Here is a 22,811-nt window from a genome sequence, read left to right as displayed (position 1 = left end):
AGGAAACAACAGGTCCCTAAGCACATCTCCCGCCTCTCTCATTTCTCTGTGCGTCTCCTGTGCCTTGTCTTCCATCTCATCAGGGTCAAGCTGTACTCACCTCTAGGGCACCTGGGTGCACAGCTTGAAAGGATGGAGGCTAAACACTGGCCCTGAGCAGAAAGAGGCTGGTGTCAATAAACAGAAACAGAAATATTGGAAGGCCAATTTACACGAGTGCACCCTGTGTCCGGATTAATACGCCTCATCCAAAAGATGCAAGAACAAACCTGTTCTCCAAGGGCTGCAAATAGGCGGTCCCTTGTTGAGGGAAGTTTTGCGCTGCAGCTTTTCCATTTTGTATATCAGCTAATTGGAAGTGCCCGCCTCAAACTCCTGATCAAGCCTGGGCTGACTGGAAAACTTCTGTTCCTGAGCTACTTTTGAGGGAGCTGCTGTAAACCCTGCATTTTCTAAAAGCACTCCTACATCCCCCCCCCCCCCCCCCCAGAATTTATTAGCAGCCAGGATCCTGATCCTTGATCCCAAACGCCCTGAAGACTCTTGTGCCTCTGCTGACCTCCTGGAAGAGCTAGTTCGCACTGTTGTCAATGGGAACAGTGGGCAGGGTGGTGTGGAGGTCACCCTTGCTGCTGGCATGGGATGAAGTGTAACAGGTCCGTGCCATCTGGCGTACATATGGCCCTGTGTACCCACGAGGGTTACGTGAAGCAACCAACAGCCATCTCCCCTTGATGTCACTGAGAAGCTTGTGTGTCCCTCCAGTGTGCAGAGGCTGAAGGGAAGATTCAAGCCATGAGTGAGGGGAAGGTGTGTTTTCAGGTCTTCTGGCAATCACCAGGTTGCTTTTGCCCTTCACCTCTGAAAATCCTGTGCTGGACCTTTCCTTAGCCACCGTCTAGGTGCTGGGAACAGAGCTGGTGCAAGAGTAAGACGACAGTGGCTCCAAACAGAAGGTGAAGTTTCAAAATACGTTGGGTTGGCAATAGCTCTCAGCTCCTAACGAGAATGCCCTTTCCCTCCAACACACAAACGGCTGTCGTGCGACCTCCGTGTTGTCTGGGAGCCCTGGGGCGCTGGCAACGTCTGCTTTCAAGACGAAATTCTTTGCTGTGTCTCTCTTCCTATCAATAGATCGCTGACTTGGGATTCTCCTAGTGAAGAGGTGACAGAGTGAACCCACAGAGGAAACTTGGAGGGAGCGTCTGTGTGAGGGGGGCAGGAGAGCATTTTTGGAGACATCAGCTCTAGATGGATAGTTTGCAGTTTTGAGCACACCCTTGTGGGGAACGTGGCAAAGGTGGAGTATAAGCCATCTGATCTTTTTCTGTCCGGTTGTCATGAGCTCAGAGCTGTGCGGTTCATATGAAGGACCCCGTCTGGGGTTTTGTACCTGAACGTTTTTAAGTAATGCTAGCGTTCACTCAAAATGCTTGTTTTGATCTAAAAATGACTGTATTTTGAATACTGTCTTTCTGGGCACTTTTTTTCTCTACTGCTTTCAGTACAGGCAGCCTGGCAGTCTTATAGGACACTGAATTAAGTCACTCACACTCCATGGGTGGCAGATAAGTGGTGGTGTTAATTATATTAAATACCGGGGCGGAGGGAGGGAGCACCAACTTGAAACGACTTGCCAGAGTCTGTGAGTTTCTGTGAGAGATGTTAGCAGAACCGGAGCTATAAAGTGTGGTGTGAGCAGTAGACAGGGGACCACAGAAGCTGCCCAGGACACTTGCTGGGTATCCAGGAGCAAAGCCACGTCAGCTTTATAAAGGACACTGAGCTTCATAAAGGGCTTTCGGACTGTAATGTGGAAAGCAATCTAAGGCCTAAGTGGCGTTCATGTTCTGATGCAAGGTGCTTTGTGTATCATCAGACATGCAGAATGGTGACCACAAAGCTTATTTTGAAATTTGCCATATAATTTATCGTCAAATGTGTTTGCACAGCTAGATTCCACAATATTTTCAGAAAGCTGCTTCTCCCCATGCTTACAGCGGTGATGGGAGAAGAGGCTGTTAAATGCTGTGTCACTCAGGACAACTTTTCTTGCCTTTGATGCAGAGCTCAGAGCAGCTCTGCAGCCTAACTGGGGGAATGCCCCAAAGGGACTGTCTCTCCATGCTGGGAATTGCTTGAACATCCTGTTGTTCCTTACGTGTCTCAGCCTAAACCTGGGCTGCTTTGGCTATTTGCGCTGCAAACTTGGTTTTGATACTTTAAAAAAAATATGTGGGTTTTTTTTTAGCTGAAAGGCAACGTTGCTTTCAAATTTCATGCTGATCAAGAAAAGAGACATAGCAAAGGTGGGGGGTATAGTGAACTTTAGCCACTGAAAACTGGGGTGATTTTGGAGTCAGAATTCAGCCCGGTCCTGACTGAAGTGGAGGTTAGCCTGTGGAATCCTGTCCCTCGCAGGAGATCTGGTTTTATCAATATGTTGTTTGTTGTCCTCTCTAAAAAGGTTGCCTAGACTTTGTAAGAATAGGAATTGCCGGATCGGGTCCGACTGTGTTCTTGCTTCTTTTGTGTGTGAAGAGCAAGACATTCAGCAGCCCAGCTCCAAATTGGTTTTTGTACCATTTTAAGGCCATGCGAGCTGCCTTACGGTTGGTGTTTCGGATCATGCCTTTGTCATTCACTGGTACATTTGGAATTATTCAGCTCCCCTGAGTTGAATTAGGAGAAGTTTTATGTCATCAGTTTCTAACTCCTGACTTCTAGCAGGTATAATATCAGTGAAGACTGATGAGTAAAAGAAAATTCACTAGCACCAGGAGTATTTCCATGGTTAAATTTGCTGTTTCAATTTTGAAAAAGTTCTTATGATACTCTGTCAGTGCATGCCAATTCTTACGTATGTGTATGATTGATGGTGCTTCAGGTTTTGCCCCAGGCTATTCCCAGTCTGCTTGCAAGGGATGCTGGTAGTGAAGTTTCCACTGCTGCCGTTATGTGTGATTTAGATTACAATAGAGCTAAAAACATGCTGGCCCTGAACCACTTCACAACAAGAGATACAATCCCCCCCCTTTCCCCCCAAAGCTCACAAACCTTGAAACAAAGCCTGCCTGGGGAGACTTTCGAACTGTATTAAATAACCTTGCTGAGAAATGGTTTCTCATAATTATGGCCTTCCTAATAGGCACCATGGGTAGTATCGACACAAAGCTATCTGTATTACACGGTTTGACCTGCTTTAACCCCAGCCAGTCTCCCGGAGATATAGAAAATATCTGTTCCATACAAAGGTCTTGTCTTTCAGGCAAAGCAGGAGCAGTTTGTTTAGAGTGCTAGCTTTCGAAGAGGAGATGTTATACTTTTTGTGGGTAAAAGTCACCCCACGGAGGCTATCTGAAAGCCTGTGCATCCGTGTCAACAGCACGTAAGCTGCTGTCTTTGTATGCCAAAACGAATTGCTCCCAAGTCTCTCCACTTAAGACCGCTGTAGCTGCACTGTGCTTAGGCAATGAGGATATTTTGGGAAAGCGTATATATTGTTCATGATGTTAAGGGAAAAAAAGGTATGCTCTTTTAACTTTTCGCTAACATGAAATATTTGACCCAGATTCAAACCTTAATGAAGACTAGATTTTGCTAGGTTTTTATGTCCTTAAAAATTCCGGGTTTTTTTGGTTTTGTTTTTGTTTTTTTTTCCTTTCTCCTCTGAAGAGGTTTAAAGTCTGTCAGGCTAATCCCTGAGTGGGATCAACCTCTGAGCAGTTAAGTGGTAAGGAGATGTCCATCGGGTTACTTGGTTCCCCCTCCCCACCTGTGGAAGGATGAGGTTATTGTACAGGAAATGTTACAGGTGGCGAAGGAAACGAGTTTCCCAATATTCTCCCCTCAGAAGACCAAAGCTACGGCCTCCTCAAGACTCTCCAATGTACGTACCCCTTAACGCCTCGTTTTCCTGCAGTGGGAAATGGATGCCTCCAACGCCAAGAGCCCCCTGAGCAGGCACGGAGAGGTGCCTGGAGGCTGCGCGAGCCCACGCCGTGCTCGGAGCGGGACCGCTTAATTCCTGGAAGACCTGAAGCGTGCTCGCCTGGCCCCGACGGCGGCCGGGCTCCCGGTGACCGATGGATGCTGGGAGAGGTGGATGTGTTGCCATGGCGCTGGGAGGTATCCCCAAATCCCACCGCTCCGGCAGCTGAGTCGGCTCCCAGCAGCAGCGTGTCCTAATTGCGACTGTGCGGCAGCAAAACAAATCCTCGGAGATTTCCATAAAGGCTATAATCAAAGGAGCATCCCTTGCTTTTTAATATGTGCTGAATGGGTTCATTTGTAAGCTTATTATGACTTCAGAGAGAAGCTATTAGGGTGATCATTAGCTGCCTGTGCGAATAGCAAGGAAAACTGTGGCACGTTCCAGAATAACCCCCTTTTTAATGTCTGCACTTTCAGATGCATTAACAATAACCAGCCATGCCGTCTTTCATGCTTCCTTTGCCCTGAGTAAGGACAAAAGAGAAAGGAGAAGGGGAACAGTGAACTGTGTGCTTTCAAAATAAGTTCAGACGGAGAGAAAAACGAGGTGTTAAGAAAGCAGCAAATTCGCTAGTATGACATTGTGTGTCTTGATGCAGTATCTGTTATCCATTGGGAAAGCAAAAGCAGCTGGGAGCCAGCTTGTGAGTCTTGGCTCGTATCTCACTTAGTCCCTCTACTCCTGTCATCTACGTATGAATTGTGCTGAGGGTCTTTTGTCTGCCTGGAACCTGATCGTTGCTGGAGCGCTTAGATTATACATCTTTTGAAGGAAGAGAGAACATTTAGAAACATGTATGCCAAGATTATGGGATTTATTAACTCTCGTTTATTTTCTTGCAGAACATCTGAAGCTGTATTGCGGGCTCTAGCCATGGTTCTCTCTCTGCTCCTTCTCCTTCTTAGTCTTTCTTAATCAGAAAACAGAAATATCTGTAGCAAAAGACGTTGGATGGTTGGTGTTCATACCTTAGTCGGGACAGGTGTGCTTGAGACCAGTCACATTTACCTTTCGCACCACATTAGCTGAACTTTTAAGTCTTAGAGTAAGTTAAAGGTGCTGATTACAGTGAAACTCAGTTTAGGTTTGCACATGGAATATTCGGCATATGTACCAGTTTGGCTGTAAGCAGGGTAACTTGGACTTCACGTCTGCCTCTCTTCCCTAGGTCGTTTCTCATGGCCTCTGTTGCATTCACGTTTTCCTGGACGTACAACACCTATAGCTTGTGAAATGTTTTCATGAAATTTGTTTTCTAGGTAAATAAATCAATCTGAATTGTGAGCTCTGTGGGATAAAGAATTTCCTGTTGTGTTTAGAATCCATGGCACTTCAGGATGCATTATTCTTCTTGTTAATAACATTTAAAAGATGACCAGAATCAGATAAATAATGCCACTTCTCAGATTTCTAGCAATACTATTTTCTGGTTTATTTAGTATTATTGAGATCCCTCATTTAAGATCTGCTTTTCTTACAGGGTGTTTTTCCTAATCTTTGCTTTTCTAAACTGATTAAACCTGACTAAACTGGCTGTTTTGGTTTTGCATCTGTGTAGGCACTTACCTTGATCAAAGAGAGTTTATTTTTCATTTTGTAAAATAGTTAATGCATTCAAAGTTCTCTTTGGGATTTCTTAAAAGCAATTAAGATTATTAGTCCCCCAATTGAATGGTGTTAAAGAGTGGGTTTCTTTTGCCCCACCTCCTCCTTATGAAAAAGCACCGAGAACAACAACAACAAAAAAGAAGTTAACCTACTGATCTGCAGTTCCCTTCTGCATTAAAACAGATGATAAAAGCAGGGGTTTCAAATTCCCTTGCCCGTGCCCCTGCCTGTCTGGGGCTGCTTTTTCTTGCTAAGGAGCGATCATCATCATCTTTTTGATAGGACAAGGCCCTGTGGCTCATAGTAATCCATTTTGATTGCTTCCTTACTTTAAAATCAATCACTTTCCTCCTCTGTATTGTTTCCCTGAAGCCTGCAAAGTATCAGGAAACTTCTTAAAATATTGGAAATCGTGGTCTGAGGAGGATAAGGTTGCCACAGCAACTGCCCAGCATTTCTGAGATGTATTCCTGCCTCTTTCAAAACAATCATGAATGCCACAAACTCCTGAGGCATTTGCTGCAAACAAAGCAAGGCTGTAGAAAAAGAGAATGGAAAAGAGCACGGAGGAGTTGGTTGTTGTAAAGGTGAGATGTGTCAGGCTAAGGGAAAAAGTGTTAGGCATTTACACTTTATGTTAAACGCCCTAAGCGTCTGGAATGCTGCGCAAGCATATGGAGTGTTTCAACACTCAACACTGTCTGACATGGCAGTGGGTAATGTCACTTGGCTTATGATGCAACTCCAAGATCCACTCGAGAGGGTGACATCTATTCCATCCTGAAGGGAAGTATTTTCAGACATAGGAGGCCAAAATTAGCTGCCTCCCTGTTGGTATTCTAAATAGGCTTCTCTCTGGGACAGAGATGCCTGTCAAAGAGTGTAACTTGTCAGCCAGAAGTAATGAACTTTTTCATGGCTTTGGGACTGGTCTCAGCACAGACTGGTAAACAGAGGGCTGCACTGAGGGTCAGGAGATCTAAAACATCCATTTCCCCTTTAGCCTTGGTTTTCTTAATTGCTAAACAGAATTAATAGTGTTATATTATCAGTGCATATAATCTTTGGGTCATCTGTTTAGACAGACAGACAATCAATACCATATGGTTTCATTGTACTGTGGTTAATACAAGGGGAAATACACCTGTGAGCTATCTGAGGACTTTTTTTTGAGGAACAGAACTTAAAAGAGTTGCAGTCTATCAGATGCGTTGGTTCTGGATGCAGTACCTTCTTTCCTGAGATGGCTGATGGCTGTGTGTGAAAAGCTGTATGAAAGAGCCAGACATGATTACCTATTGAACTTTGCTTGGGAAGGGGCCGAAGTGAGCTGTTCGTGTTTCCAGCAGTGCTGTATGCGCATTTGTACTAGTTGAAATGGAGTGGTTTGTGGCCTGATGCTATATCGGCACTTCAAACACGTGCCGTAGCGCTTTTCCAAACGTTACAACATTTAGGAGAATAGATTCTGCTCTGGGACGTCTGAATTTCTGTTCTGAATGTCTGTGCATGGGTGGGAGATTTTACCTCCATATGATTTCACGTATTCTGTGCACACATTGTGCAAAGTTGCAAATATAAAACACAGACGGTAAGTGTTGTTGTATTGGTTTTGTTGAAAAGCCGGTGTTATTTATGTGAAGCTTTAAGAGATTCAGTCCAGCCCTCTTTTTCCTCCTGTGTGTGACCGATGTGCTCTTACGCACAGTCTTTTTGTGGCAGAAATGCGTCTTCGTTAAAAGCAGACAGGCAAGAGTCGGGGTGGGATGTGGCCCTGTTGTCCTGAACGCTCTGCTTGGGTAGGAAACTTAGGATACTTTTAGCAGCAGCTCAGATTCATTTGAACACCATCCCAAGCCTCATACGATTTTAGTGTTATAAAAGCCAATCGGGTTATTGTTCTAAGGTACAAGATACCCCTAAGGGCTTTGCTCACTCGACTGTACTGAGGAATTAAATGCTCTCAGGCAGTGTAACGACCTCATTCACTCCGGTGTTGCGAGGCAAGGCAGTCATCGCTGGTAAATGGGCCCATATTACAGTGACATTAGCATTTTAATGCAACTAAAGAGGAGGTAGATTGACTGTAATTTAGTATCTAGTTGCATGGCCTTGTGCAGGTCCCCTTGTCGCTGCTCCACGGGGGCCGATTATAGTTACACTGCACTTTGGAATCTAATTGGATTTACATGCAGTAATGTAGTCGTGTCACAGCAATGACTCCGCTATGCAAGCACTATGAAATTCCAATGCAATTAGTTATTTATGTAGGAGCAATAGTTACAGCATAATGCATGGGGCTGACAGCTTGTGCCAAGCTCCAGTTCAGGAGCAGCAAATGTTTTCCTTTTTTCTGAAGCCATTGCAAGGGAATGATACTATTCTGATCCTGCTTCCACAAAGACGTTTCTCCTCACGCTTCACCATAAAAGCACTGACCCGTTGCAGAGATCCAGCAGGACATGTCTTCTGTCTTCTTCAGCTTCTCCTTTGGCTGAACGTATGGGCTGGCGCGTGTTTGGGTTTCTCTAGATCCTGCAAATGTGGTGAGCAAAGGGGACTGGAAGGAGCTAGAGGCACTTGTGAAGCAGGACACCTGTAAGCCGTTCACCTGGTGGCCTTCCTGCACTAGTTAACGTGCAGGAGACTGGATTTCTCCCCAAAACAGTCCTTGCTCCTCCATCTTGCGCTCTCCATTCATTTCTTGTTTCGCTGTTGAGTATACCGGCCCCTTTTTGCCCCCTCCCTCTTTGCTCTGGCTCTCCATCTGTCTTTCTTGCTGCACGAGACCCGCAGGCGTCATGAAGTTTAGCCGCTTTTCCTCCGTCAAAGCTCGCTCCTGACCAAGAGCCGCTCTAAAAGCAGCGAAAGCGAAGAGAAGCCCGTGCTCGGCAGGACCCGGTGCTCGGCAGGACCCGGTGCGGCGGCTGGGAGATGAGCGAGGCGGCGGGACGACGTGCCAAACGCAGCTGCCGAGGCGGCCCCGAGGAAGGAGGCTTGGCCACGGCCGTGACTCCGGCTTCCACTGTTTCCCCAGCGACTGTAATTAAAGGCATCGGCTTGCTCGAGTCACAATTAGGCATGGGGGTTTTGCACTTTCTGCAATTCTCCCTAATGACAAAATCGTAGCTATTAACCAAAGAGAGTCTGTTTGGCAGGGACTTCCTCCCCTTTAGGGCCGTAGAGTAAGATGGAGTATTGCTGTTGTTTGGCACCAAACACGCTCTTTCATCCCTTCTGACGCAGCACCTGCTGGTACCTACTGAAGCATTTAAGCTCTTTCTCTCTGTGGTGCTGTAATTTCTTTAAAATGTTGTGACTTAAGAGGAATAAAAAAAATAAAATTCCTCTCCCACGCAGACCTTTGAGGGCTCGTGGGGATGTAATTATATGCACACACAGTAGGAGCAGGAATCCTATCATTCTGGTTACTTTCCTAATGATAGGTTTATATAGCACAGTGTCATCTCTGCTTTAAAGTTAGAACCGTCTTCTCCTGGCAACAGCTATCCCAGGATAGCGGCATCACAGGGCAGGCCAACTCAAGAAATTGTCTCTCAACTGCATGTGCGAAACGCAGGGTGAAGCGTCCCCATAGACGAAAGAAAAAGAGAAAAAGGTAAGGGTGCGCGCTGGGCTCTGTCGGAAAGGGTCTCTCTACTATGGGGCAGTGACGCTGGCTCTTGTCCCAGCCGTAGACTCTCCGAGCTCCTCGCCGGTGGTCCCTGCGCCTTCTGCGGCCACCTGGTCACGTAGCATCCTCTGAACTTCCACACGGGTGGTAAAGCTGCGCTGATCCGGGGCAGCCTTCTTACACAGCGTTGTAAAGTGGGGCGGTTCAGCCGCTGCTCGGCAGATGCCTTCAGAACTGTGCAGCGGAGATGGATCGATTGGTTATAGATGTTTGTACCCTCCAGATTTCAAAAGGGAAGCCGTCCTTGCTTGTCATTCGGAGATGTAGGTCCACAGTGACAGAGGAAGGACATTTAATGTGAGGGATTAATGCAAAACAAAAAGTCTATGAATATTCATTATATGTTTTATATTATAATAGTTTCAGCCACCTTGAAACTCTTTGTTCGCTTCCTGCCAACAACAAATGATAGACTTTTACTCACAGAACTCTTAATGGGAGGCAATTTTCAAAGGCACGTTCACAAATGTTTGTGGGAAACAGATGTTAAATGCACCCCCTCCAGAAATCACGATGAAATGCTGGCAGTGAGAGAGCAGGGACAGACCCAGGTGACTTATCTGATCCCTCATAGGGAAGCGCTGGCTTCAGCAGAGCTGTGAGTATTCCAAAACGATTTGCAAAGGACGAGTGAGTTAGTGTCAAGCAACCCTATGTGAATATTGCACCCTTATGGCACGGGGCGCTGTTTGAATAGTTAAAGGCTGCCGCTTCCCCACAGACCCTGCAGTGTCGGATGGGTGGAAAAAACCCAACCTGGGAGAGGGGGCCCTGAGAAAGCAAGAGTCAAACAAGCACGCTTTGCACGTTCGTTTGTAGTCCCACCTCACCTTTGCCTAGCCAAAGACTGTCATTAGCATTGCGCAGGCAGAAATCGACATTTACGGAGAAAATCGTAGCCATTAGCTCGTGGGCGGTGGCGGTCTGCACCCGGGTCCATCTGCCTGCACCGGTTTATCGAACGCCTTTGGGCAGGCAGTGCCGTGGCTCCGCCGTTCCTCTCCGTTGCTGCTTCCCAGGCAGTGACAGCGAGGCGGAGGGAGAGGAAATAGTTTGCTCAACCTGGCGTGAGAGCTGGCTGGAAGAACGAAGGATAGCGCCCGGCGTTTCAGGCTGTTGCTCCTAATGGCTGGGCTGGGCTTCCCAAAGATGCATTCCATCTCCCTTCCTCTGCCTTTTCCATTTTCCCGGTAAATGGGCTGGAAAGTCACAGCAGATTAAAGTTTGTCTAAACCTCCTATAAAATATCGAAGGTGCAGCTGATATTAATCTAGTCCTGTTGTGGTATGAGGTGCATGTGTAATGGGACTATAGATTTACATGTGGTCTGTGGGCGTTTAAAACACCCCAAAGGTTGTTAAAGAGATTCTGAGGAACTGGATCCCTCGCTGGGTATTAAAAGCTCTTCATTAGTGCTAATGTACACTAAATTAAGGTGGCAATTAGACTGAGCATATTCATCAGGATGGTGTCTTTTAATAAATTGTGTATTTAACATGATTGCATTTTATTGACTTCGGCAGTAATTGCATATTTTTCTCTTACAGGACAAGCTTGACTGGAAGGAGATATATGGGACACACAGACAATTAAAGACTAGAATAGACACCGTGCTTCAAGTCCCAAGATTTGAGAAGGTGAGCCTCTGAGCATGCCAGATGCTTTCTCTGTATCTCTGTCAAGGCTGGTTAGGTGTAGTTATTGTGTGCAGAAGGGGGGTAAGAAATACACAGCTCATCTGCCCTCATATCACCTGCGAGGTGTGCTGCAGCAAGTCGTCCCCCTTCGGTCTCCTAATTATAAACTGCCCCCATCTCTGTTCTACCTAGAGGAGCAGACTGTGTGGAAATAATACTCTAAGAGGGTTTTCTGGAAGGCACCACCTGTTAGATATGTTCTCTTAGCAGACCCCTCCGCTTTGGTTTAAAGGAGTTGGATACTGCTTGCAGAGCGTGAACACAGAAATCCTCTTGGGAAAGGGGTACTCCGTGAAGGAAGGCGAGCACGCTGAGCCAAGTTTCCTTACCTGCTGCCGTGTTGCTGGGGAGGGGATGTAATGGAGAAATGCCAGGCTGTGGCGGTCCACCTTAGAGCTTCAGGGACATTTCTAGTGACATCTCAGCTGGGACAGCCTCTAGAAATTGATGCATTGACTTGGAAGAGAATCTGGTCCACGTTTGCCAATTCCTTTAAAGGCTGTCTGGCAGTGGTTCTGGAGAGCTTCAGATATGTCTTCTGCTTTTACTTGGTTGCCTTGTGCATGAATATGAAAGTAGGTGTGAGTTAGCACCATTTGCTCCTCAAGCTGTCGGCTAATATTTTGTAGGAGGTACTGCAGAACCGGTTCTTAGGTTTAAAGGAAGCAATGGATCAGTTCGGTGGACAAGGTCTTCACGCACGTTGACGGCAAAGATGTTTATGTGAAAAGATACATGGACAATGGGATAGAAGAGAAGGGACTGAAAAAGTGGTTTGCATGAGAGTTGGACAAGGTGACCTCTAGACGTCTCCTCCAATCTTGGTTATTCTGTGATTTCTTTCAGTTATTCGAGATGGGGAGACTGTGATGAGCCATCAGGCAAGTGCACAATGTTTGAATTTTATGTAGTGAAATATGAATAGTCTGCAGAGGTATGTTAGGGATGGGGATTACACGGTTGGAACGGTAGGCAAGGAAGATGGTTCGCACACTTGTTTGCAGTAAAGGGACGGAGTGGTGTCATATGGGAGGTGCAAGGACTGAGACTGGTGAAGATAAGGTGCTCCTGAGAGTTCTGATAGACTGGCACATCCAAGCGATGCTCTTGTTCCTTTTACCACAAGGTAACTTGGACACTCCTTGGACAGCTGTTTTGAAAAATCTTTTCACAAGGAGGGTGGCCAAACGTTGGAAGAGGTGCCCAGGGAGACTGGGGAATCTCAGTCCTTGGAGATATTCAAAACTTAACTAATGTGATCCTGAGCAACCTTCTCTAGCTTCGAAGTCGGATCAAACTTTGGAATTGGCCCAGGTTGGAGGCAGTGGGTGTTTGTACTCAATGACATCCAGAGGTTCTGTCTGACCTAAATTTTTTGGTGATTCCATCTCCAAGGCAAAGGTAAAGGAGCAATTGAAGCGAAACCGTGGCTTTCAATCCAGCGTGAAGGGGGTATGGGGGTAGAAGGAAATGTCAGTGGTAGCAAAGAGAAACTTGGAAGCAGTTTTTGGGGGTGTGGTTGAGCAGCTGCCTTTAGATATGTGAAGTTCAAGGTAGCTGCAAGGCGTGCAAAAGCAAATGTCAGAGGGAAGGAAATAACTGGTGGCTGGAGAACAAAAAAATGCATTGCCTTGAAAAACTAGACTTTATTCCTAACTGATTACAGCAGCTGGGGTATGTTTCCTGGCTACACTGCTGGGGATTTTTAGCCTCCCCATCACTTTGCAAGATAAAATCCGTATTAGGGGGGGAGTAATGTAGAGTAATCTGCCTAAGAAAAAGCTGAACATTTATAGCTACATTTTAGACAAAAACAAATGCATCTCATATGTCTCACAGGTCTGAGACGGGACAAGGCAGGGAAAGCATCTGTCAGCCGCTGTCTTCTGCAGTTCTGACTGTTAATGTTTGCTTAGCATTAAATGTCTCCTGCAGAGGAGAACTTAATCTGTCACAGATTTGGGGCCTGGAGGAGGGGAGAGAAGATATTTTTAAAAGGTAGATTAAGACATATGCGTTCGGTTTTTATTGCACTTGCATCAGCGTGTAGTCGGAGTAACTTACAAGATTTGCCGTTGGTGTGTACGGCTTAAAAAGAAGAGTGGAAGGAAAAAGCAGCTCTGTGGGTCAGGATTGTCCTTTCATGTCAATTATTTTCTCCACGCAGCCTGTCATCAGGGGCTTCAGGTACTTTCAGCTAATTAGTAAGGCAGCAGTTGGCACAAATGGCTTCATAATTACGTTATTTGTAAGTAACGTTATTTGCATTTTGCTTGCATTGTTTGTAAATAGCATTAGTTATGTACTCTTCAAAGTCTAGAGCACTACTGCATATATGAACTAGACAGTAATATGTTTCATATATGCTGGAGTGCTTGAGCTCTGACATGAAACAGTTTTAAGTGCTACGTAAGAGGTCAGATCCTGCTTGTGCTTGATTTGCCCTGTTTTAATCAGTGCAATCACAGGATCCAAATGGTGACCTTGTGTGTGCTGTTTGGGAGTCTGGGTACCGGGCAGAAACTGGAAAGGGTGTGTTACGCTGGTATGCGTGGGTCTCTCCAGGCTCTGAGTTCCAGCACTGAAACAGTTGTTCAGAGCTCCTGTTTCTCAGATCAGATCAGCGGGTTGGCGTTTTTTTTGGAAGTTTGCATTGAGGTCTTTTGATGCGGAAGCTCTGACGTGCTCCGTTCTTGGCTTTGCCAGCCCAAACCTCGCACTGTTGCTGCTGACTTCCATTTGCGCATCCTGAGTTGAAGGACTTTGGGATTTGTAAACCCCACTGGGTGTGTTCCTGGCTTGAAGCACAGCGCAATTAGTAGGCTTGCGCTTAGCTGTTGCTTCGCTGTGTGAAGCGTGGTGGGTTTAGAAATGACAAATCTGAGCCCAGCACCACCGCTGGGGACAGTTTCTTGCCCAGGCAAACAAGGGAGTCCTCGTTTGTCGAAGCTGAGTGTGCACGTGTTCGTGCTGCTCCCGGGTTGCTGTGGCTGCGTGGTCCTGCCAGTGAAGTTCTCAGGACCCGATTCCTCAACGGATTCGGAGTCTCCCTTCCCTGCTCATGCCTAGAAAATATTTTAACATACCGAGTGGATGCATGGGCAGGAGCAGTGCAAGGGATCGTAGCTTAGGTTTGTCTTTGAAAAGAAAAGGAGGCCTGTACTCAGCTCGTGTAAATCAGAGCAGACTGATTGCAGAGGAAGCAGACCCAGACGTGGAAAGTCAAGTAAGGCAGGAATGTGATTTATCAACTCTACAAGGCAGCAAGACAGCGTTAGACTCAGGAGCTGCTGCTTCTTGGACCACGGGCAATGTTTTTTCATGTGGGTGCCTCTGCAGTGAGATGAGTGTGAAAGATGTGAAGTGGCACAATACGGCTAAACTGGTTTGCTTTTTATTTCTTTTTTTGGCTAAGGCTACTATGATACGGATCATGTGGGTGAGTGCTCAAGGCATCAGGACTTAGAAGTTTCTCAGATAACTTTCAGACTTTGGCTAATATACTGAGATTTAGCCATCCTTTGTTTCATTGGAGCATAACTTTTTTGTGTGGTGATGGGAACATCTGGGTGCCACTAATTGTGGGGCTCTTGAAGTTCCAGTATCCTATCGATTTGTCTGTATTTTCATATCCCTCCCTACTATAGTGTTCAAGCTCATGGGTTAGTGGAGCTGAAGGTCCACCTTTCCCATGGAACTGAAGAATTCCCTCCCCCGCTCCTTACCTTTCTGGACTTCAAGGTCTCCTTTCTCTGTGAGATTTGCAGACATGGCTTTAAACACCATCAGAAACCTGTGGGCATCTCCTCCTGGCCCATGTCAGAGCTCTGTGCCCCACTCCATCTCCTGCAGTCGTGGTCTTGGCTTTGAGTCTCTCTGGGCCAGATCTGGGTGTATCAGATGTATAAGAAAAGAAACTCTTTGAAGAAAAATACTGCCCTTGGTCTCAGGTTCAGATTCAGGTTCGTGTTTCTCCAGAAGCGAGGTGGGCTGTAAGACGGGCTTTGTGGATCTTCTCAGGATTCCTCTAGCAAAGGGGATTCCCAGGGCAGTACCCCACCAACCAGGCACGCTGCTGTCCTGCCCCAGGTAGGATCTGACGATGCAGAGGGAGAGCGGCGGCACGTCCGCACGAGCTTCTGCGTCGCACCGCTTGTGTCTCTGCCTCTTTCGCCACTAGGAAGGAACTGGTTCGATTTTTAAACCAAGCCAAAGAAGTGCAGCAAACACACGCTGTGTAATAAAAATCTGGCTCTTACCTCAGGCAGCCCCTTGCTGGGAGCTCTGCCCTGCCATGGGTTTTCTCAGCTCTTTGGCTAAAGCAGAGCAGTTCCCGTGGTCACAGAGGGAAGCACCCCGCGAGGCTCTGCAGCACTCCCGAGTTTTTTGGCTTAACAAAAACAATGAAGGAGTGAAACAAAGAGTTTTATTTCTGGCCTGGTGAAAACCTTGGATAATTTCTGGCTTTTTCTTTTAAGTGAATTGAATGTACTTTGCTAACATAGCATATCATTGGATGCAGGTCTATTTAGGGAATGGCATTCACAGTGGAGAAAGGGAAAGAGATGGGTTAAGAAGGATGTGGGCTTCAGGAAGGCTTCTCTAAGGGAGCTAAGCAAACTCGTGCCTCTGTGTTTGCATATGTATGTATCCATCTGTGCACGGTGCCATAGCTGCATTATCTTCTGTTTCAGTGAAAGTTTTACTATTCTATGTATCTGTTTGTCTGTCCCTCTCGGGTACTTGGTGATATAATTGCATATTGGGAGACACAGTCACATCATTAAACAGCAAGCAGAAACTTTCTTCCAATGTAGCCTCACCTGGTCAGGATTTATAGCTGCTCTTCCAATAGAAGTAGAATCCCAAGCAGTTTGTTGTCTTAATTCAGACACGGAGTTTCAAAACTGGTTAAGATTCCTTAGCGGTTTTTCCTGGTCTTAAAAGCTTATCGACGTTGACTTCCCTGGCACAGTAACATCTCACGCTGCGTGACAAGTAGGTGTCGTGCCCCAGGCTGAGTAACTGTGAGGACAGCCTCCCCACGTCCACACGCTGCAGTCATTCGCAGCCCAGCTCCTCCAAATGTCTACAAGTTTCCCTGAAAATGTTGTCCGTGTTTATGTGGCATTCATTCTGTCGAGGAAGCTTGTATGGAGCTAACTCTCCCAAATGCTTACTTGTGAGTCTTTCAAATGGGCGCAGCTTATTTTGGCTCCTGTGTTGATACGACCTTTTTTGGCATGAAGTACTCGCGTACATTCAGTGCTTCTTAGGCTTGACAGACTTTAGGGGCTGGGAAAAAAAACAATCTTCATGTGCAGAGGGATATTTTTTTTTTCCCCCAACATCTCACTCTGCAAGGAAAGCTAGACCTTTCCTCTCCTGCAGCCTTCCTCTTCACATCTGCATTTGCCTTTAGACCTGGCAGAATGCAAAGGGACTTAGCAGCAATCATTATCTCTTAGTAGCCTGTGCTATGTTGCCTTTTTCAGGTAAGAAATGAGCTCTTCTGTGTAATGAACTCCATGGGATCTTGGAGAAAATAGAAATGGAGGTAGGATTGTGTCACTGCAATAAAAAAAATGAGCGTGCTAAGGAAATGCTGGTGTTTTGCAGGAAGAATTGGATCAAGGAGCCTGAAGATCATGGAGGGAGACTGTCTGAGCTGCATGAAGTACCTGATGTTTCTTTTCAATTTCTTTATATTCGTAAGTATTTAGAATCCACTTTCTCTCCTGAATCCTCCTGTTTCCAGCAGCCTGCTGCTCCCCAGCAGGGTAGGCTGTAATTTGGTAAAGTTGCCACGGTACAGAATATCCCCTCAGCTTTGCACTAGCAATCGCTGAGGGTTTTGCAGCATCCAAAGACGCTCAGACATTCAGCAAGCCAGCACAGTGGTCACCGCTGCCTGAGTTATTCTCGTCCTTGGCAAGGGAGACCAGAGGGAAAGCTCTAACTAGTGGCGTACGTGGTCTGTCCTCAAATAGCAGAAGAAACCGCTTTCTAGTCCTGGGTGCCCCGCTGAGGTTTTCACTAGGAAACACGGTCATTTTCCTACCACACGTAGAGTCATTCTCGGTGATGCTGTTGCTCTCGTCTTTGACGGGAAGGGTGGGAGCACCCAGCCACCCTGGCCTCTGTGGCGGGGATGGTTCACGTGTGCCTCTTTACTGGGCTGACCTCTACAGACGTGGCAGCGGCTCGAGACGCAGTCTTTCGGCATTAGGGAGGGATTAAACAGTTGGTAGAGTGACATGTCAAGGAAGAAAGGTGGTTTTGCTGCAAATGGCTCGTTTAGTGAGCAAGAGATACAAAGAGTAGCACATCAGCGGTCGCCTGCTCCGCGGAGAATATATGCCGTGGAGAAACACAAATTCTCCAAGTGAACACCTTTGATCGAAAGATGGCAACGAATCCAGTTTTTCTGCAGCATTTGTTCTATGTTGACCTATCTCCCTCTCTCTCCTCTCCTTGTGCCGTGACAGCTGGGAGGAGCGTGCCTGCTGGGAGTCGGGATCTGGGTCATTGTGGATCCCACAGGTTTTCGAGAGATAGTGGCTGCCAACCCTCTGCTCTTCACGGGAGCGTACATCATGCTGGCTATGGGAGCAATGCTCTTTCTGCTGGGTTTCCTCGGCTGCTGCGGTGCCATCCGTGAGAACAAATGCCTGCTGCTTTTTGTAAGTGTCCTTGCAGTTTCTGTTGGCCTTTTGGTGCTTCCCAAGAATGGGGGTGACTGGGTGGATGATGCTGTGGTAAGTGCATGAGTGGGTGTCTGTTAATGTAGCCATTATTCCCTTAGACAATAAATAGGCTTAGGGTACTTTTACGCACAGCTAGAAGTACAGAGAGTTTGCTTGTTCCCTATACCAGATTTGAGCCCAAGTGGATGTGGAGTCTGGGAGTGCATTTTGACCTTGTTAAGCTTTGTTTCAAAATGGTCCTATTTGGTTGTTTGGGGTTTTTGTTTACTTTTATAAAGGGACCAAAAATGGTCCTCTCTCCGCCACCCAAACCCCACTGCTCCACTTGCGGATTCACTCCTCAGTGGTTTACACCAAAGCAGAGGGAACATGTAGAGCAAAGCACCTGTGTATCGGAGCCCGCACGTCAGCAGAAACGGCCAGCTCGGAACAGCATGCTGGCCCAGCACTGCAGCCCTCAATAGCTGGTCGCTCCCTTACGCAGGCTACTCTGCTTCTAAAATGAACCAGATTTGATATCTTTGGGCAAATTTTCCCCGGAATGACAGGGTTAAATTTCGGACCGTATGGTCATCAAGTAGTATTTACAAAGAGCTAGCCTCTAAAATAAATCACTTTTGACTGAAGCCATGAGTTCTGATACTGCGGGCTTTCCAGCCATTATCTCTTACTGGAAGGCATTACCAGTTATGTATTAAAAGACAAAAAGATCATTAGTTGTATTTTTCATTTCTGTCAAAAGTGACCTTTTGTTTCTCCCTCTGGGTCTGTTGGGGCTTTGGGTTTGGTTTTTTTGTTTTGTTTTGTTTTTAAATCTTGATCTTACGGTGTTTTGTTACGATTGTATCTTGCACAGCTGCTTCATGGTGTAAAAGAGGCTTGTCTAACTTTAAACAGAACAGGAAAGTTCTCTTTCTTGAAGGCAAAACCATTTTCTAGAGATGAGTGTGGATTCTCTGAGATAAATTCTCTCTGGCCCTTGGCTCCCCCACCCCGTGTATTCATAATCTGCAAATGAGAGCCCCTTTTCTGGAAGCCTTTGTGGGTTTGATTTCTAGTGACTCACCTCAGAAGTAAATCAGAAAACCAAATGTATCACCTATGAAGTCGTGGAGATCTGCCCAGAGGAACCTAATAAAATGCAAAGGATCAGGCCCAGTGAGCCTGAGGTTACTTCAAAGCCTGTCCCTGTCAGATTAAGAAACTAAAAGTTATGTTTGATGAGAAGTATTGGTTGTAAGTGAATGGGAGAGCTGCATACAGACTGGGGACCTGGCTGGAGGAAGGAAGCTCTGGGCCATGCTCTTTCCTAATTTAACATCACAGAGTTACATCACTGTTCGAATGTTCCTCCTGGTGTTTTAGTTAATGCTCCAGTGCACTCAATTTTGTGGTTATTACTTTTCTAACTCTAGAGATAGTTCTGAGCCCTGCTGCTTTATTTGTTTACATTTATTATTATTTTATTTTATTTTATACTTGGAATGTGAGAAATACATGGGCTGGAAGTAATGCCCTAGACTAGGAGAAACTCTAAAAGTAATTACTGGATGAGGAATTAGTCTTCCACTTTGCTCAGGTCTTCCAGGGCTTCTGGTGTCAAAGTCAACTCTGTTAAACAACCTGCCGTCCCATGCCCAACAGCAGTGAAGCACTTGGACAAGGATCTGTGCTGGTACCAAGTGAGAAGAGATATGTTGCTATTTCTGCTTTTTGGGGGGCCACGCCAGCCGATGTTAAAATACATAAATCACCTGTGAAACCAGAAATCTGATGGGAGTAAGTTTTAGGCGCTGAAAAGGCGAACCATTCATGAGCATGTGCCAGAGAGACTGGGAACACCTTGCAAAATGGAGAGTGTTAGGCTTCAGGGGGTGGTACTTAGGGAGAAGTTGCTAGATCAAGTCCACTTACAAATTGTTAAAGAATTGATGAGCCGGAGAGCAGCTTGAGTGAGATTTCCCAGTGATGCATAATGTTTATCTGAAGCTTTTAGTCCAAATGTAAACAGAAGATAGAAGGGACAAGACAGATGCACAAACGCATGTTGTCTAGGTTCTGGCTTCTGTGTTTGCAAGGACTTTTATTTTTCATTAAGCTGCTTGTCTTCTGGTAAAAAAATCACCACTGTGGAACCTAACATGTTGCATTAAGCGCAAGGCTGTGAACTGTTTCTAGATTTCCCAGCGTTTGGCTCACAAAAAGCAACGAACATTGGCCTGCAAATGAGACACCGAATAACTTCTGGATTGTCCTAAAGACTCTCTGACTGCAAAAGAACACCATGAAAATCAGAATCCAAAGTGCTGATGAGCATACAACATTGCACCACGGGACTGAATTCAGCTTTGCAACGAGAACAGTCCACGTTAGCTTCATTTGGCTTAGTTTTGAGTTCAGATGTCCTGTTTTGCACTGTTGTAAAATGGATGCAGTAGCCCCTGAAACTTTTCGGCGTGAAAATGTGCGTCCTTCAGGTTAAAGGCAGTTGCTGCTCTTTTTGGAACAGCATTGCTGAAACTGGAACAGTAGATGAGTTGTGAAAAAGAAAAGCAAAGCATTGATTTGTGGAAACTTCTGATAAACCTGTAACCATCACCAGGAGCTGAGGCAGGAGTTTTGACCAACATGCGAGACCCCACTCCTCAGGATGTTCACCTTGGATGTGGGGGGTACCCGTGTTCAAGTGTTGGGTCTCAAGCATGAATTTGAATGTGAGGCTGCTGTGTCCCATGCATTAACCTGTTGGCCGTTTAGTGCTCTCAGCTATCAGTAATCAATTTAATTTGGGGAAGCAAAACATAATACGCAGATTTTGACTCTCCTTAAAATGCAGAATGAGAGCAAGTTCTGAAACACTGATGATCCATCTTCTTTTTCTCATCAGTCCTAATGGCTGCTCGTGTTTTTTCTACAGTGACTGTTAAAAATCTGTAATGCAGACTGCACAATGTAAGTGTAAATCAGTTTGGGAATGATAATGAAGCTTATCAGAGATAATCTGGGAATGGCTGCTTCCTTCTACTTCTGCACAGACCTGCGCTGGAGCTTGGGTGAACGTGTGTCTCCCAGTAATCAGTAAATGAAATGCAATTAGCAGGGTGATGGGATTAATCACTTGATCACCACCTTAGACCTCTTAGTGACTATGCTGAGATCCCTTGATGGATGATGATGTGAATTTGCAAAGCATCGTTCATTCTCATCACTTGTTCTTTGCCCTCCTGTGGTGAAATTAAAACAATCTCTGAGCAGCAAAAAAAGAAGCCACGCAGAAAACTCCAGCAGTAAGAATAAATTATAGAGTTAACTAGTTCAGCAAAATCGAGCAACAGCATTCTGTTAGCAACCGAAGTCCCTGCTCATCTGGCTCTTCATGTTCTGTCATTTGAGCCCAGGCTCCCTTTCTTTTGTTTCCACTGCAGAAGCAGGAAGAGAAGTGGGACAGGGTGGTGCGTGCACTTTTCCCCCGGGGAAAAATCGCTTATAGCTCTGATAATTGACAACAAAACATTTTGCCCATTCCAAGCAGGTAGCTTGAATTCTCTCTCCATTACCAAAATGCATGGTGCACAGCGTTTCAGACACTGTTTATAAATCATTGCTTTGGGGATCACAATAGTACTTCTGGCCCCATCTGCCTGCCTTCTGTTTTCAGAAAGACTTTCAATAACCTTCTCACATGAAAAAAACCATCCAAACTTCTCTTGTGTTTATTTCTACTTGTTGCTTCAACCACCTTCACTGGTAACACGTACCACATGTTTATTACCCTCCATGTGATGTGGTCTTACAGAGTTCTCTGTTCACTCCTGTTTTTCTCACATGGTGCCAAAATCTGAGTTCATTTCTAAATGTTGACTCAGTTTTGTAAAATCATCTTTGAGTCTGTGGGCTAATTCTTGGGATCCTTGAATTTTGGAAGGGCTCACACTCAAATGGTGATTACTCTTTGTGGCTATAAGAACATAAAAACCGTCCATCTAGTTCAGACCGTGGTTCCTCAAGCCTGCTATTTTGTCTCCAAGAATGGAAATAAATGCCCTTTCAGGAGAGGGTGTGAGCCTAGCCACTTTCTGCTCTGTTCCCATAGTTGTTCCTCAGCACCAAAATTTGTTGTTTTAAGGATATTACAGGGCACATCACTCCCTGTTCCTTTTACTATTTGTTATGGACTGAAGCAGCATCAGACTAGCATGAGGCATCGACGCAACTGAGAATCGGTCCCAAAGACAGGTTGAGTCCTGAGTTCTTCTCCGCCCTGGGAGATTTGTTCCCTTCATCACGCTTTTCCCCTCTACTTGAGTTTTACCTCTAGCTGTATACCAGTTTTCTGTGCCACCTCCGGGCAGAAGGATCTGCGGTGGGAGCCCGCAGGAGTCCCGGCGCTCATCCAGGGTGGGAAACGCTCCACAGTGCCCGAGTGCTCGGGGCAGATGAGGTCCAAGGGACAGCACCCTCACAGCAAGGCGTCAGCCTCTCTGCGGATGAGACCTCTTAAGTGCATCTGATTTACTCCTGCAGGGTGGGTGCTGAAGGCACGGTAAATCGCTCGGGCTCGGTAACATCACAGAAACAAGAAGCCTTTAGTAAGACTGAAGACGGGGCTTGTAGACCGAAGCAGCAGAAGGTTGCAAGGGCAACAGGATGAAAATACAGTTCCAGTTTAAACTGAACAACCATGTGCCTCTGTTTGCTTTCATTTCTCTTCCCTAGAATTACGATGACGCAAGTGTAATGGTTTTACTTCAAACTGGATGCCTGTTTCTCTTTTGCTACCACTCATTCTGCTGGCTATTGCTTTCTGTCAAGGCTGCAGCGTGCCCTTAATTTAAGGATATGAATATGCACACCTTGGATGCTGTACAAGACATACTGTACTTGCATAATCAAATTAAAACTATGATAGTGTGTTATCAACTTTCTGTAGACGTTCTGCATGGTTAATACTTAACTCAGTGCAACCCCGTTCTGTGGAGGGGGATGTTAACCAAGGCTAATTTTGTCCTGAAACGCAGAATACTCTGAAAAGAGTCCATTTTTGGTCATAGGTGTAAATATTTGAGTATATGTCCCACTGCCTCCTTCCATACAAAATGAGCTATGATCAT

The 22,811-nt window shown here is 45.9% G+C and overlaps 1 protein-coding gene across 8 annotated transcripts in view; it reads left to right on the top strand.

The window, feature by feature from the left end:
• TSPAN18 (tetraspanin 18) overlaps nucleotides 1-22,811 on the top strand; it is a 132,353-nt gene that overhangs the window by 94,567 nt on the left and 14,975 nt on the right. For 7 of the 8 annotated variants that reach the window (XM_030030406.1, XM_030030373.2, XM_030030385.2 and 4 more), the window contains 3 exons: nucleotides 10,844-10,933; nucleotides 16,613-16,704; nucleotides 17,482-17,682. In XM_030030406.1, coding sequence (XP_029886266.1) covers nucleotides 16,642-16,704; nucleotides 17,482-17,682 — 264 coding nt within the window. In that variant the 5' untranslated portion in view covers nucleotides 10,844-10,933; nucleotides 16,613-16,641. The remainder of the gene's footprint in view (nucleotides 1-10,843; nucleotides 10,934-16,612; nucleotides 16,705-17,481; nucleotides 17,683-22,811) is intronic. The other variant, XM_030030445.1, reaches the window with a different exon arrangement.

Source organism: Aquila chrysaetos, chromosome 2 (assembly GCF_900496995.4).
Source record: "Aquila chrysaetos chrysaetos chromosome 2, bAquChr1.4, whole genome shotgun sequence".
Classification (NCBI taxonomy): domain Eukaryota; kingdom Metazoa; phylum Chordata; class Aves; order Accipitriformes; family Accipitridae; genus Aquila; species Aquila chrysaetos.
The sequence above is the reverse complement of the archived record's forward strand: the minus strand, read 5'-3'. Positions and strand labels throughout refer to the sequence as shown.